Raw genomic sequence first — 17,921 nt, 5'->3', positions numbered from 1 at the left:
TCAATAAAAAAGTAGGTCACTTTACGTTATTGTTTTCAAAATTTTGAAAAAAATAAATAGAAAATAAAAATTGTTGAATTTAATCTATTTAACAATTCAATAAATAAAAAATTAAACAGATTAAAAAAATTTATTAAATCAAATTAAATTAAATTTAAAACCATCAAACTCACATATAATAATTATTTTAATTTAAAAATATAAAAATTTAAAGGATAAAATTAAAAAATTAATGACAATAAAATAAATTCACTTTATATATTTATATATATAGCTATAGATTTATAAATATATATCTAATTAAAATTCAATATTTTAAATTTGAATCTTTATTATTATTTATTTGTGAAAACACTGTTCAAACTTTTCTATGATAATTAGAAATAATAAAATGATTATTATTAACATTAAATTAAATATAAGTAATTTCTATAATTTTATTGTAAATAGTTGTTATTTATTTTTTAAATAGTTTTGTAATTAAAAATTTTTAAATTAAAGAATGTTTAAATTTAAAAAATATCAAATTGAAAATAGATTTTTGAAATACATTTAATTATTTATACCTTTAATATTTTTATTTATTAATTAATTTCTTTTCACATTAAATTATTAATAATATCAGACTTTTTATTACATTTAATTAGTATTTAAAATAATAAATTATACTTTAAAGTCTTGATATCTCCTTTACCCAACGAAAATAAAACAAAAATTTAATGGCCACTAAATATAAAAATAACATAGATATCTACTAGTTTAAAAAAAAAAAATTGGACTATGAACAAATATTTAAAAAATTATGAGAAATCTTCACACAATAATGATATTATTAATATAAAGATCTAAATTCATTAGACGCAAAACAATGTGTTTTAAAATATAGGATAGTAATTTAGTGTACTCAATTATCATAATATTCATTTGTGAGTAACAATTCCTTCAACAGACGCTTAACTTGAGCGTTAGAGTATCTTTGCAGGTACCTCTCCCCCTCTGTCTAGAAGGCAACCGTGCGGTCCACACTGAAGACCGAGCGGTCCACACTGAAGGAAGGCATGCGATCCAGACATTCAGAAGCAAGGAAGACACGTCAGAAGGTTAGTCTCTCAGTTCCGAAAATATCTACCGAAACACTATTATTATTAAGAGCAACTTAGTAATCTTCATTTTCTATATATAAAAATATTTTTTTGAATGTATCACATCATTCAAATTCCTCACAAATTTTCAGAAACTTTACTTTCAAATTCATTATGAATCACCTCTAAATCATTTCAAAAAAACAGCACACACTTTACTCTTAAATCTCCTCAATTTTATTCATTCACTCTTTCTCAAATCCTTTCACTCTAGTGAAGAAAGCCTAAAAGTGTGTTCACTTGAGGGAGATTATTTGAGTGAGAGGAAGTGGATGGATTTCACAGTAAATTATGTGTTATTTTTTTAAGAAATTTGGAGGTGATTGAAGTGGATTTGAAAGTAAAATTTGTGAAAGTTTGTGAGGGATTTGACTGATGTGATAGATTAAAAAATGTTTTAATAAATAGAAAATAAAAATTACAAAATTTCTCTTAATGGTAAAAGTAATATAAAATGATATTTATGTGTAGTGTATTGTTTGGAAAAAAATATTTAAAATACTAGGATTAAAAAGAAGTAAGAAATAATTAATACAATATTGTTTTAATTATATAATGTACTCATGCGTGGTATTATTTTTTGTTTTCATAATAAATTTAAATGGCATTGTTTTTATTACTTTTCTTATACTTATGGATGATTAGAGAGGTTACTGCATTTACATAAACTATCTATAATCAGATAATTAATAAAATGAACTTAAAATATGACATGGGAATATGAAATGCAAATACATCATAAGGTACAACATGATACAATTATGCAAATGTAAACCTATTAATCCTATAATTTGTGGAGAGTTAAGTTGACATTTAAATTTATTTCTACCATATGTTGGTTGATGTCCAGAGTTAAGTTACATAAGTTATCTTCAATTCGCTGAACACGTCCTTCCATATTTTTCATACCTTGCATTTTATTTTGTAAGTCTTGAACCCCCTCCCACATTTGAGTTATCATGCTAGAATTTGAAGGGTAGGGAGTACGTTGAAAATAACCACCATGGTGCTTTCCTCTTACAATATGGTCCTCATGTCTAGGACTTTGTTGTTGTGGTTATCCTTCATCTTCATTATCACGGAGGTCGTGCTGCCATACACCATTGACGTGAACAATGTTGAACTTCTTCAAAGAATTGGTGAAAATTTTTTATCTCAACCCAATTTGAGTGCTTGCATTGACAGAAAGATCTACTCCATTGTATTGCATAATTTAGGTGATCAATACACCATATGGGAGAGGTGTGTCAATGGCCTTACATTTCAGCACATGGTGCATGATATATTGAGGCAAATTAATGGATGTTATTTTTCAGCACCCAAATCATAAAAATATCTTCCTGCAACAATTTTGAAAAATTTCCAATTCGTGAAGTCAACATATGGACAACAACATAATGAAGAAGTTCGTCATTTATGTTTAGACAACTAAAAGTTTTAAAATGTTGACCCTACATGTCCGATCTGACCATAGAAATCAATTCCATGTCACGGTCGAAGGGGATATCTTTTGGTAAATCTAGAAAGGACAATTTTCGACTATCATATTTCAAATGGGCAATATTAAACCAATCATCTAGTCTCAAATTAATTTTTTTTTATGTTCACCTCACTCAATAGGTATCCATTGGTAGAGATCCTCATATTTAATTAGATAACTTTTATCAAATCGAGATAGAAAGGCGGTTTAATGAAACAAAAGTTTGCCAACCCTTGGAATATTAAATGATGATGAAAATAAAGATCAGATGTGGCAAAGGAATCAAAATTCATAATATTTGGCACCACAATAGTTCTTATATAAAAATCATTAGTGTAGTGATTTATTTGTTGATGATCTCTAAAGAAACATTGTTGATCTAATACATCTTTGACGTATGTCTTCCTCCATGTAGAAGTGTCTTTCTCAATGGTTGATTCTTTTCCCTGTTGACTTTCCTTTGTGATGATGATGATACCATCACATATTAACTTCAAAAACAATAAAATAAGAACAACAATGATATAAGAAGATCAAATAATAATAAGAAAACAAAAACATCATAAATTTAAAATTTAACCATAATGTACAGAGTTCAAAATAATATAGTACATGATACAAGAGTGAAAATGACATAATAAAGAAAAAATAACAACTCATCTCCTACACCGGCTCAACTACCACCCATCATCATATTAAATAAATTAGTTCATCGACAATGGGCGAACATACCCATTAACCTTTTCGTGTAGATAGAGTTTGCATATGGGAAATCATAGCACTATTCCATAAGGTCATATTTGTATATTCATGGCAGATAACATTTCACATATGTCACTTTTAGTATATTGGAAAGTTGCGTGCGATGCATCATCCCCACTTACTCATTGAGAATTTCATTGCACTTCTCAATAGTAACCACTTGGCATTCGACTATGGATGAGATTTTCTTAAGGTGAGAGTTACTTGATCTCATGACATCAATAAACTCGTCTAGCTTTATAGTTAGTTTGTCAAGTTGTGATTCCATTAAATCCACCATAAGGGCTTTTCGTTTCGAACCACACAAAGAATATGCCCTGGATGGGATGAATGACACAGATTGAGTAGCCCCTAAACTATAGTCATCCATATATGGAGGTGATGCTGGAATGAAGTCATTTTACCCTTAAGGTCAACAACTAAACGAGCTTCTTGGCGAATGTGACATGCTTGACGTGTTGCTTGCACTCCACTCTCAGTAGCTTGATCAGTATTAGATAATAATATCTAATGTTACTAACCCTTCACTTAGCCGCAGTTTGAAATGCAAACCACACCCATTCAAAAAAAGAGGCATTTTGGTTAAAATAGTAATTTAAATAGCAATAGTTAAGAAATCTCTTTATTACCTAGATTAGATCGACCCAAACTTTATCTTCTAGTTCAAAGCGTGTAGATGTTGCGTTCCATGCAAATCCACTAAGTGAACTGAACAAATCGTAAATCTCACACCATTTGTCCTTTAAAACTTTTTTTTAACGTTAGTTTTTGTAATTCCCACACACCCAAACTAATGAAGATATTGACAATATTATTATATGCTTAGGTGGTCCAGCTTCCTTCAACCTTGTTTCCCATTTGAGATTCTTCTATCATTACATTTAGAACTCGTTTGTCCATCTCCTCTATCCATTTCATAAACTCGTGTGTCCTGACGGATGACTCTATGGCAACGTTCTTTCCCCATTCATGTCAAAACCTAATTGGGAAAAAAAAATCACGATATTACATTAACCCATTTAATACAAACCATATTTTGACATTACAAATTACATAGTCAAACAACACAATTAATTACAATACCTAAGAGTTTTCATAATCTCACCACATTTGTTCTGCAAAAACTTCCCTATACTACAATTAACCCTATAGTCATCTTCACGAACTTGAGAACTCATCCTTTGATGTTGTTATTCCATCAATTCTCGATCAACCTCATCAACCAATGACTCATCGTTTTCCACACTGATAAGCTGTCGTTGAAGCTATCAAATTAATACTACTTTTCAAGGCAACTTCAGTATTGCCAAGTAGTATTCAAGAAAGTAGACAAGGTTGAAGTAACCCTGAGTCGTCTCCCAACGAACACGGAATTGCTTTTGAATATCTGTGATTCTTACGAATGCTATGCAATGCTTATGAATAAAAGTAATGGTTGAAGAGTGTTTAAAGAATAAATAAGAAACTTAAAAATAGTTACGATGAATTAGGCTTATTCCACTGCTTTTCCAAGATAGATTCATCATCGGTTATTCACAAATAATTGTTCAATTGATTATTGTTTAAGTTTCAAATTAATTAAAGTACATTCTTAATTAATTTGAGGGCGATCATGCATTTAACCAAAGTAAATTCTCAATCAAATGCAAAACCTTTCTAGATTATTCACAATAAATTCAACCAAAGTACATTCTCAATCAAATTTTATTGTGTTTAATCATGTCTATTCTTAAATCTCCTAACCAAATTAAAAGCTAATCAATCAAAGTAAATTCTCAATTGATTATAGTTGAAATTATTACTAATCAATCAAAGTACATTCTCAATTGATAGTAAAAACCATTTAATCATATGAAAGTTCCTAAATTAAATCAAAGTAGATTCTCAATTTAAACCTAGAAACCCTAAAACTCATATAATCAATATGTATGTAGATTGAAACATATTATGATGCAAAAATCTTTGATTTTAACAAGATAGAGAGATGAAAGACATAGAGAGAGAACAACTTAAATAAATAATCAAAATAAACAATTGCATTAACTTAACGTAACCTCAGAATCCATCAGGGAATTACAGCAGAATAGCCCTAGATGCTTAGCTCTCCATGAACGGAGTTGAATACAAGATGAAAGAAAAGTGAGAGGAGTATGAGAGAATGAATGCCTTAAGTGAAGTCTCTAGGTCTCTTTATATAGGGCTTGATTCGGCTTGAACTCTGAGTATTCAGTTGATATAATCTTTTATCTTATATCTTCCAAATAACTGAAAGATTTAGATAATTATAACATTATTTGGAAGATATTTTCAGTTGATATTCCCAAATTAAATTAATTCAACAACTGAATTTTATCTTTTAACTTTTCTGAATTTCCAAAATTGCACAAATGCCCTGAAATTTCCTCTATCTGCACTTTAGCCCCTTCTGAGTTTCTGAAATTGCAAGAAAGCCCCTCAGTTGACCAGACTTTGACCAGAGAAGGCTTGTTGACCAGATTTGACCAGAGGAGGACGAACCAATGAGGTGCTGACACGTGTCAGCCCCTTTCCCACCCAAAATTAGGGTTTCAGATTGGGGAAGGCTCCTGTGCCGCCGCGAGAACGAGATCTTCTCTACGCTTTCGCCTTTGCGGTGGTGATGATACATTTGTCTCTGGGTTTTCTGAATGCAGGTGTGTGTTGATGATGGGGAGCGGCGTCTAGGTGGCTGCCATGGAGGAGCTGTGGTGAAGATGATGGATGGTGGCGAAGGTCGCGGTGGCTGGTGCGACGGTTGCGCGTGGTGCGCGAGAAAAATGGCGCATGATTGAGGCGCTGTAATGGCCGTTCTTGCGGCGGCTTTGGTGATGATTTCAGAGGAGCTTTGCATGATGAAGATGGTGGGGTAGTGGTGACCGGCGACGCGACATCCATGGCAGAATCACGATTGGGTTCCGAGAATGGAGAAGATGAAGATGGTTGTGCCAAGCTTTCGTCAATGGAGGATAGGCGCGATGAAGAGTGGTGTTGCGGTGCGCCATGGAGATGCGAAGAAGATGACAGAGGTTGCGGATGATGATGCGCGACGGAGGCGGAGCGGCGGCGCGGTTGATGGTGGCGGCCTGACCTGTATCCGCGGCGACTAGCAGGAATGGTGGTCGTGGAGGTCGCGGCAGCCGCAGATGGTTTCACGGTGGCGGCACATGGTGACGGCTAGGGTTCTGCTTGATTAGGGTTTCTCTGTTAGAGAAGACAGGGCTGACGTAGCAAGAGGCATGAGGTGGCATGTTCTGGTTGGCTAAATCTGTGTGGAGAGGATTTGGACACGTGGCATGATCTGGTGGAGTCTAGCTTAGGAAGGGTATGGGTAAGGAAATTTAGGGGGTGTATTTAGAATAGGGTTACTGTTTGGCTTAGTATTGGGCCTGTTTAAGAGAAGAGGGGTGTATGTAAGGAAATTGGGAGGTGCAAGGGTAAAAGTTGTCTGTTTGGCCCATCTGTACATTATTTTCCAAATAAAACCTGATTTTGGGCCTTGAATTGCCATTTGAACCAATAAAACTTATATTCTCAGTTGCACAAATAAACATTAGAACATCCAAGAATAATTTATGCGCTAAAACTTACTTTTTACATCTCTTTATTTCCCAAACCCAATAATTCCAATCATCACAAATTCACTTAAAATCAACCATTTAAACACAATTATCCCATCAAAATTTTAATTTTCAAACATAAATGTGGGCATAAATATGCACTCATCACACACCATGTAGGAAGTTATGAAGGATGCAACAAGCTAACATAATATATGTCATTGTATTCAAAGAATAATGGGGTTCATTGCCATTAGCGATAATGGGAAATCTTTTTTTCAAAACACAGAACATCATTTGAATGGTATTTCTCAAGAATGAATGATGATGGTTAAAGAGCTCGTGTGGATTTCGTGGTCCTCATTGTGTGAATTCTTTAAAGTGATATCTTACACCTTTATATGGGGTCATAAATGTTCTTTTCAGCATAAATCCAACATCCCCAAGATAATACTTTCCTACAATATTATGCAGATACCACTAATCGGTGACTAATAACCAAAAAAAAAACCAATGAACCATCTTACCTTTAAGTATAACCAACGGATCATCTCGTGGCAAAACATCTTTTAATATTCTTTAATCAAATGTTGTGCTTCCCAACCAGCTAAAATATATGTGAATTTCATATCACAAATATGAGGACGGTTCAAGGGTTTAAATCTTATTTAATTTATGGGTTTAGGTTATAGTATCAAGCTTATGTAAAAATATATAGTAATTTGTAATATTATGATTAAGGATGCATGATTAGTTAATTTAGTAATTTAATTATGTTTTAATACAAATAATAATTTAATTATAATCTCATCAAATAATACATTCATTTTTAATACTTATAATCATTAATAATAATAATAATAATAATAATAAATCATTCCAAGAGATTGTAATTAATTTCATTGCATTCTAACTCATTCTAATATTTCTTTTTTGTTTGTAGGAGATCCATGGTGGTGGTATTGATTTATATTGTATTATTTATTCATATTTATTTTTTTAATTTTAGTATTCCAAATAATTTTTTTCAAAATATATGTAATTCATAATTACCATTTTATATTACTTATAACATTAAACACAATTTGATAATCACAATTTTTTATCTATTAAAACATTTTTTTAATCTATTACATTAATGAAACCTCTCACAAATTTTCATAAACTTTACTTATAAATTTACTGTCATCTTCAATTTTTTTTAAAAAAATAATACATACTTTATTCTCAAATTTATATATTCGTTCTCTCTCTTAAATTTATCTTCAAAAGTGAACACACTCTAAATATTACTAAAAAAAGGAAAAAAAAAACTCAAAACTATGTTATGAATTAGCAAAGAATGTATAAGTTAGTTATTAGAAGGACAAAGAATAAAAAATAAAGCTTATAACTAATTATCTAATTAACAAAACATTTATTATTTAATTGTTATTTGATATTTTGATTTAAAATTTAAAATTTATAGAATTATCATTTCCTGTAGACGATACATACTTAGAAGCACGAATTAGACTTAATAAACATTTAGAAAATAAAATTATCAAATAGAAAAAACTTTTAGTTTAGAATAAAACAAACATATTTTCGATATTTAATATTTCTGAACAAATATGGTTAAAATACAACACTACTTCATTTGAGGTTTCAACCACTTCGTTTTGACAAACATTATCTGCAAATGAAATCACATTGGACAAAAAGTTAGGTCAACATCAAACTTTTGTAATGCATAGAAAGGAGGACACAAATAATTTAAACAAAAATGCAGAAATATAAGACAGGAATATGGGGGACAGAAAGTGAGAATTTACATTCCAAAGAGATTAGATTTGCCATGCCATTAGAACATACTGAATAGGTTTTAAAATAACAAGTCTCCTACATTTTAGAAGTAACAGCTACATAATAAGTTGTGACCCAAACGACCCAGTAATAAGTTGTGAACATGATCTAACTCTGCTTCTTATGAGCTTATAATATATAAGTCGCATTTATTAGCTATAGATTAGTGATAAAATTATTCCATAACTAAAAATATTGAATTTTTCAAAAGAATAACAATTATACATGTATTACACCATATCTAATTAACTTTAGTTAGCTACTGTATTTTTCCGTCAGTATTTTCTCATTAAACAACACTAAATTATTGACAAGTATTTTTCCTATATCTAATTACCAGATTTTATTGTAGTGTTAGCACCTATTTTAATTAGACCTTATCATTTGATTAGTTCATTTTATTTACAAAATTTTGAAATTAAAATCTTGCTTAAGAAGATAAAAAATAATTGTACCATTTTAGACCAAACTAAATAACTTCTCTACTTGATTAAGCAATTGTATGACTCTAAATATTTGTATCAAAATTAGTTCTAACACTAGGTCTACTTACATTTTATCGCACAAAACTTAGTAAAGTTTGAAATATACTCTGTAGTTATAGAAAGCCTTTTATATGCATGGGATTTAAGAAAATGATTTATTTTAAAGTATTGGGATTATTTGGTTGATTTTTGAGAACATACATTTTCATCCTTGTAAAGATAAATAAAGATTTTGAGAGTCTGAAAAAACAACCGTAGAAACAACTAACTCGTAAGTTAATTGAAAATCAATTAAGAAAAAAACAAAAGAACAGATACATACTCTAAAGTCAAATTGAAGTGTTTTTTTGTCTTCGAGCTGCATTTGGCCAACATCTTGAAACCACACCTCAGAACGGTGAGCATAATCTGAGGCTGCATATATACTCTAAAGCCAAATTTGGGTTGGTGTCTTTCTCAAAGCAAGATGATGGAACAAGGTGTAAGCAGAAGTTATCGAGAGACATTTGAAGCCTCCAATGGCAGGATTCAACTAGCAGATTCCCATTCCTTTGATGATGATGGGCGTCCCAAAAGAACTGGTAACCAAATATCCTCAAAAATGTCCAAGTATTTGTGTTGGTTATTGATAAGTAGTCATCTCAAACTCACTCACTTTGAGCTTCATAATACAGGAACTATGTGGACTGCAAGTGCCCACATAATAACAGCTGCTATTGGGTCTGGAGTGCTGTCTCTGGCATGGGCTATTGCTCAGCTTGGTTGGATTGCTGGTCCTTCTTCATTGACTCTGTTCTCTGTGCTGACTTATTATACCTCCGCTCTTCTAGCTGCTTGTTACCGTACTGGAGACCAAATCACCGGCAATAGAAATTACACTTACATGGACGCTGTTAGATCCCACCTAGGTATGCATGCTATTCAACTCAATTATGGTAATTTTGTAATGTTTTCTCATAATATTTCCGGAAAAGGTATAAATTAAAACTAGCTTGTATCAAAGTTGACAGCAACGACTTCACTTTCTTATTCATGTTTTTACTAAAGAAAAATATTCTTGGGTTTTGAAGGTCGTATGAATGCAAAGTTCTGTGGATGGGTTCAGTATGCGAACCTTTTCGGAATGGCAATCGGGTATACCATTGCAGCTTCCGTAAGCATGATGTGAGTTTTGAAAGATGCAAGTGTTGTTGTGTGGATGAAAGTGTAAGAATAAATGTGCTAATTGATGTTTTGGGTTGTTCATGAAACAGGGCCGTTAAAAGGTCTAATTGTTATCACAATAGCGGAGGAAAAGATTCATGCAAAAGGAACAGCAGTGTTTACATGATTTCATTTGGAATTGCGGAAATTGTATTATCCCAAATGCCAGATTTCGATCAGTTCTGGTGGCTCTCTATTGTGGCTGCTGTCATGTCTTTCACATACTCTGCAATTGGACTTGGTCTTGGAATTGCTAAAGTTATAGGTATGGTTCTATTCATGTTATGTTAGAGAGAATTGTCATTTATTATATCATTGTGAGTTGAGGATTGATCATATTGACTTGAACTGTGTTTGTAACAGAAAACGGAATGGTTAAAGGAAGCTTAACTGGTGTAAGTATTGGTGCTGTCTCAGAAACCCAAAAAATTTGGAGGACCTTCCAAGCTCTCGGTAACATAGCCTTTGCCTACTCCTACTCAATGATCCTTATAGAAATTCAGGTACATCTACATTCATATGAACTTCACTGTTCAAAAGATAGATTCATAGGTCTTATTTGTATGTTTTTTCTAATCAGAATTGAATTTTTACATCAAGAATCTTATGATTCTAAATGTGAATATGATAAGTTGAAGTATAAACTAAAACAGGGGTTGTCATGAAACAGGACACAATCAAATCACCTCCTGAAGAGTCAAAGACAATGTCGAAGGCTACTTTAGTGAGTGTCTTGGTGACAAGCATTTTCTATCTGCTATGTGGTGGTTTTGGCTATGCAGCTTTTGGAGATTCAAGCCCTGGAAACCTGCTAACTGGTTTTGGCTTCTATAACCCATATTGGCTCCTCGACATAGCCAATGTTGCCATTGTTGTCCACCTTGTCGGTGCATACCAAGTTGAATGCCAACCGCTGTTCCAATTTATTGAAAAACTCGCAGCACAAAAATTCCCAGACAGTGATTTTATAAGGAAGGAGTTTGAAGTACCAATCCCTGGTTGCAAACCCTTCAAGCTCAACCTTTTCAGATTGGTTTGGAGGACAATTTTTGTGATCTGCTGCACTGTCATGGCAATGTTGCTACCGTTCTTCAATGACATTGTGGGGCTTATTGGTGCCATTGCATATTGGCCACTCACCGTGTATTTCCCAGTGGAGATGTATATAGTTCAAACTAAAATACCAAAATGGAGCACAAAATGGATATGCCTGGAGATGCTTAGTGCTGCATGCTTCGTCTTGGCAATGGTAGCTGCAGTAGGTTCCATTGCTGGAGTTCTTGATGGTCTTAAAGTTTACAAGCCATTCATGACCGATTACTAGTTGACTGGCATTTCTCTGTTAAGATCATTGTTAGAGATTTTCATTAGCAATTTACGAAAATAAAAGGTGACATTTTGGTAATTTGAAATCTATAGGTGATATTGTTTATTCCTGAGTGTTTTCATGTCTTAAACTTGCTTCCTAATTTCCGATGAAAAAAAAAAACCGTAGTGCAAGATACGTAAGTTTTCAAATTACGGGTTTTCCGATTTATATTTCATAATATCCAGTTTCTTTTATTTGTATTTACTGAAATAACCTATTTTTGAATTAATTTACGAAGGTAACCAAATCTTCCAAGGTAAGAAATCGATTATTTAGAAATCAATTTCTCAGCATCATGAACCTCTCTGTCTGTCTCATTCTCTTTTCTATTTTGTAATAAGAAATCGGTAAGAATTGATTAGTAATTTTGTCTTTAAGAACATGTTTTGATTCATTTGTAAGGGTCTTTAATTTCTTTATATCTTTTATTTTAAATATTTAAAATCTGTTTTTAATATTTTGTATTAATTTAAATATTTAAACATGTGTAATTATCTCAATTATTTAATTTCTATTTAACAAGTATAAATATTATAATATTCTTAATTATTTGATTTTTATATTTGTAAGTGATATTTTTTTTCAATTTGTGACAATTTATTTTTAAAATGATGATTGCTATCTTTTTCAAATTTCTTTAGTATTAATTTAGTTTTTAAGTGTAGATGTTTTATATTTCTAATTAATTCAATTATTTTAAATAAATACTCATATTATAATTTTTACATGTATTTGTTTTAAAATCATTTTGTTTGAAAAGAATAGGTAAACATCGCTTCCTTTTCAATAAAGTTTGCATAATTTTTTTATTTAACGATAAAATCCAACTAAAATGAAAAATCTTGAAATATTTTCTATACGTGTTAATTTTTCATTTTTTTTTTCATCGTTTAATAGAAAAGACTAAAAGAAATGTGGAGAGAAAACTCTAGCATTGGAAATAACATTTTGTTTGCATCATATATTTATTTATCATTTTTTGGTCAGAAATAAATAGTCTCTTGCCATTCAGCTTATTACTTAAAAAATATCAATAAATAGCTATAAGGATAAAAAAATATATAAATTTTATGAAAACCACAAATAAAAAACCTTCTAAAAACTTTTAGCAAACGTAGAAGTTTAATATTAAAAAAAGTTACACATGTAAATTACATTTTAGTATTGAAAAAAATAGAATTTTAATCCCGTATACAAAATTCACAAACTTACCATGGAGAATTGTTAGGACCTTTAAAATCTGTGTTAGTGGAAGTCAAGTGTAGGTGTAAGGGTTCCTGAAATTCAGAAAGTGAAAGATAGGTGTAGGCTGCATAGTGGACGATCGGTTTTGACGATGGTATATAAATCAAGTTTCAAATTTTCGTGTCATTTTCCTGCATGCACCTTCTTCTTCAAAACCTTCTGAGTTCTTCTTTTTTTCCTCCTTCTGAGTTCTCACTTTCTTCCTTTTCCGATCATCAATCAGGCAACGCCTGAGTCTTCTTGGTGTCAAGGGCTTCACTTTCCACCGATCAAGGTCTTGTTTAGAGTTGGTAAGTCTTGTCTTCTTAGATTATTGTTAGATTCTATAACTTTTAGACACATGCAAGCCAAGTTTCTGGTTGCATGTGTTCATAAGTGTTCTTTTCCCAATTCTGATCACATTTATGGTCCTTTAGTTGAACTCTTCTTATCAATCGGTGAGCTTTAGGTGTTTATAGAATTTCTGAAATTGGGCACAAATTTTTGGAGAATAGAAGTTGTTTGGTCTGTTTGAGGTAAGGGAAGCTAGCTAATTTAATTACTTGATTTTGATGTATGAAAATGTTGTTTGATGATGTTACATGTATGTGAAATTGAATGATTTTGTGTTCGGCATTGATAATGTGTGTGGTATTCATGTTGAATGCTTTTTTGTATAATTCTGGTTCATGGCCGAGAGAATTGTGAGGAAGTGAAATGGTAAAAGTAGGGAAATTTTGGTAGTTTGGGTTTTGGTCGGTAGGGAAAATATGGTCAAGTTGTTTAGAACTGGTTAGAGCCTTTGAATTACTCAAAACTGTACCAAAACTAGTAAATCTGGTTCTCGGTCATTGAGTTCATGATTTTGCAGACTTGATCCTCAAATCTATGAATGAAACTCTTGTAATGATGTTAAAAAGATTTAGGTACTCTTAATTAATATATAAGAAGGTATGATATAAGCTTGAAGGATTAGAAGTTGGGTGAGCATAATAAAATTGGTAAGATTGGTGTTGTTCATAATTCTGCAGTCATTCTGCAGAATTATGTAGTTTGTTGAAGGTCCTTCATGGACCGTACAGTCTTCCCACTATGTTCGGTCTTAACAGAATTATACTTCTGTGGAGTTTTCAGTTAAAGATCGAACGGTTATACACTAGCACTTAGTCTAGTACTGGTGTTCGGTCTTAACTGTGTTTGGTCTCTATGAGACCTTACGTGTTAATGATTGTTCGACTTTCTTGGGTGCTTGGTCTTAACTGAGTTCTGCTATTATGAAATTTCAGTTAATGACCGATCGGTCTTGTGCTATTATTAAATTCAATATAACGTTCGGTCTGTTATAGGTCTTATCTGTTTATGACTGCTCGGTCATGTATTGTCTTAGAAGTGCTTGATCATGGACTAGCACTCGACCTCTTCATATTACGTAGCCTTGTACTTGTATTGAATCTAAGAGTGTCCGGCCTAAGATAATAGTGTTTGGAATGGTCTACTAGTGGTTGGCATTAACCAATAAGTGTTTGGTCTAATTCAATAGTATTCAGATCAAGTTAATAGTGTTCGGTCTAAGCTAATAGTGTTCGGCTCATGCGTAAGTCTTAATCTCTAGATGACCACTCGGTCATATTCATATATAGGGAGTGTTCTCCCGTTCGGTCTTGTCCATAGTTTATGTTGATCTCTTCCGTTCAGTCATGTTCAAAGGTGGGATTTTTGTTTTACTGTTGGGTGTGATATTTATTTAAAGATGTGATGGATGAGGAATGGTGATAATTCTAATGTAATGAGAAAGTATGATGTGACAATTATATTATGGATCTGAAAGAGAATTCCAAGGAGGAATGTCTCAGTGGTTGGTTGTATTGTGGTAAAAGTATGAATAGGGGAAGCTTAGTATTGGCGTTCATCCTAACATTCTAATGGTCACCGAGTCTCAAATAGAGAATGGTGATGCATGTGGTGAGAATAGCAGGAGGCCCTAGCCTGGGCGATATGTGTTGCCTTGACCTAAGGTGAGGAATAACGGGTTAACCTCGTGTGGCAGCTCAAGGGATTTCCATGCTACGATAATCATAAGGTTTTTAGATTACCATCCACGAGTGCACGAACAGTCATAGCTCATATTCATACTAGTCCGGACAGTCAGTGTAAAGTGATTAGTTATTACATGCTTGTATGATTTATGTATATATATGATTGTATTATGTGTGTATCTGAATTGTATGTTAACATAGTTAATTAAATTACACTAGTTTACCCTTATTTTCCTATCTGGTCATGTTGTCCATTCGGTCGTCCTTGTCTTTGCAATGATCACCCTGTGAGTGTGAGCAGAAGGTGCAGAAGCTTCTCTGGAACAGACGCTGGCATAAGATGATGATTTTCGCTAAGAGTAAGATCATTCGGTCTTGGGTTTGTTTTTGTATTCAGTATAGGACCGTTCGGTTGATACACTTCTTGTATAACCGATCGGTCAGTTCTTATGGTTTTTGGTCAGTATAGGTTTCTGTAAAGTTTTTAATTTATGGTTAGTTTAGGATAACGGTAAGTTAAAATGGTTTTTGGTCAGTATAGGTTTCTGTAAAGTTTTTAATTTATGGTTATTTTAGGATAACGGTAAGTTAAAATTTTATTCGTGTAACTGTTCTATTTTATTTTAAATGTAAGGACTCTTAAATATGGTTTAGAACTATATTTTTGGGATGTTACAAGAATAAATTAATAACTATTTAAGTCATTATTTTTTGTCAAAATTGCATTTCCAAATTTGTAAAAGTGTGCACACTTTTATTTCTCACTCGCATAGTGGAGTTCACTCGTTCAAAAACTATATTTTATTAAAAGCTATATTTTATTTTATTTGTTTTATTTTCACGTTGAGTTATTTATTTAATCTTTTACAATGTAAGTACATGAAATTGGGATCATATTAAGATGGTGAAAGATTTATAAAATTGTAAATTTTGTAACAAATAGATTTTATCTTTTACAAAAGTTATAATATATATATATATATATATAATTTTATTTTTAATTAAAACCTATTCAATTGAATAAGGTGAAAAATACATCAGAAAAAGTTTTTAATTAAGTTTGAATTGAATTTTACTTTAATTAAAACTCATTTAGCCACTAGAGTGAAATATGCATTTGAAAACATTTTTAACTTTTAATTGAGTTTGAATTTGGTTTCAACTGAAATCTCATTCACCACAAAATAGAACAAATATTTGTAAAATAAAAAGTAAACTTTAATTATGTTAATTTTTAATTAATAATATTATTGTGATATCCCATTTAGTAAAATACAACTACTAAACAAAACATTATAAATACAATAATCATCAAACATATATAACTATTATATCAAAATCATCTATAAAGTATGTTATGTACAAAGCTATATATATACACTAACTTACACTAGAATTTTTCAAAATAAAAAGGATTTACAACAAAAACTATATTTTAAGCTAGGTTATTGCATCACTTTCATCTTGCACAATATTAGCTGAAACATTTTTATTTGCTCACACCATTAAAGTGATTATTGTAAACAAGAAAACACATTCGGAATGTGTTTCGTTTTGGTAATAATCGATTATCATTAGTTATAATCGAATAATTTATTATCTAGGATGATAATCGATTATCCCTTCATGTGTACTATTTCTATAAATTTTTCATTGAAATAATAGATTATCTTAAATGATAATCGATTATCACATTATCTTAAGTGATAATCGATTATCTCATTCATAGAAAAATAACAACAATCACATGTTACAAATGACTGTGTATATTATTGTCACTTTTAACCTTAATATTAAATAATTAAACACAAAAGTTAAATATCATACCATACTTCTTCCCGGGTAAAATGCAAACAACAATTTTCACATGTAGACATTGTCTTCTTTTACTTGTCTTTCGATAAGAAATGCTCGACTCAATGCTATGACCTTCCATTTCTTTACTTAACTCAACATTCAAATAATCACTCAACATCATTTAAAAAATGCACTTTCCTACATTACTAATGGATTCTCATAATATTTTCTTAAGTCCATCGTACATATCCTTTATGTTGTGTTCGCGTGAATGGATTGTAGTGTATGCACTGATTTGGAGCGATCGATTTTAGGTTTCTTTCATGTTCAAATGCACTGATTTGGGAGTGAGTGTGAGAATAAATTTGCAAGATATAGAGCATTATTCACCCTCTCTGATATGAGGGGATTTGTGTGAATGAAGTGTGTTTTTCCTGAACTTACCTATTAAGATCGGGCTTAGTACTGTGCACTTAAAAGAATGGCCCAACACATCATGGCCCGAAAGAGAGATAAAGATCACTGGTGAAATGAAAAGCAGCAGACGTGGCAGAAACACCCGCGTGTGAGAAGAGAGAGAACGGAGCGTCAAGAAGGTTCTTCCAGGCGATGGAGAAAGGGCCACGGCAAGGCAGTCCGGCGACCTTAGAGGCGGCGGATGACAATGGTGAAGAAGACGAAAATGGAGAGGGCAACAAGAAAGGTAAGTAAAACACAACCTTTTCTCCTTTCTGTAAATTGTATTCTCATTAATGTATTTTGTTTCTTACACTGAAAAACAAAAAGAGGAGCTCTATTTATAGAGCTTTGTAAAATAAAACAGTAAAACCTAAAAAGGAAAAGGAAACCAAAAATACTGTCCTTTTGACAGTAATGAATCTATCAGATTCTCAACATCCTCCCCTCAAGTTGGACGGTGTATACTCATCAGTCCAAGCTTGGGTACAATCGACTTGAATCTGACGCGATGTGGGAATTTAGTGAAGATGTAGGCAAGCTGTTC

General features: G+C 31.9%; 1 protein-coding gene across 1 annotated transcript; it reads left to right on the top strand.

The window, feature by feature from the left end:
• Nucleotides 1–9,755: 9,755 nt before the first annotated feature.
• LOC108337695 (amino acid permease 3) lies at nt 9,756–11,816 on the top strand. The gene is made up of 6 exons (XM_017574270.1): nt 9,756–9,870; nt 9,964–10,197; nt 10,360–10,453; nt 10,543–10,757; nt 10,856–10,995; nt 11,163–11,816. Exons 1-6 carry the CDS (start codon nt 9,756–9,758, stop codon nt 11,814–11,816), a joined length of 1,452 nt encoding a protein of 483 aa, XP_017429759.1.
• The last annotated feature ends 6,105 nt before the right edge of the window (nt 11,817–17,921 follow it).

This window comes from Vigna angularis, chromosome 7, assembly GCF_016808095.1.
Source record: "Vigna angularis cultivar LongXiaoDou No.4 chromosome 7, ASM1680809v1, whole genome shotgun sequence".
Classification (NCBI taxonomy): domain Eukaryota; kingdom Viridiplantae; phylum Streptophyta; class Magnoliopsida; order Fabales; family Fabaceae; genus Vigna; species Vigna angularis.
This window is presented reverse-complemented; position numbering and strand designations above follow the sequence as displayed.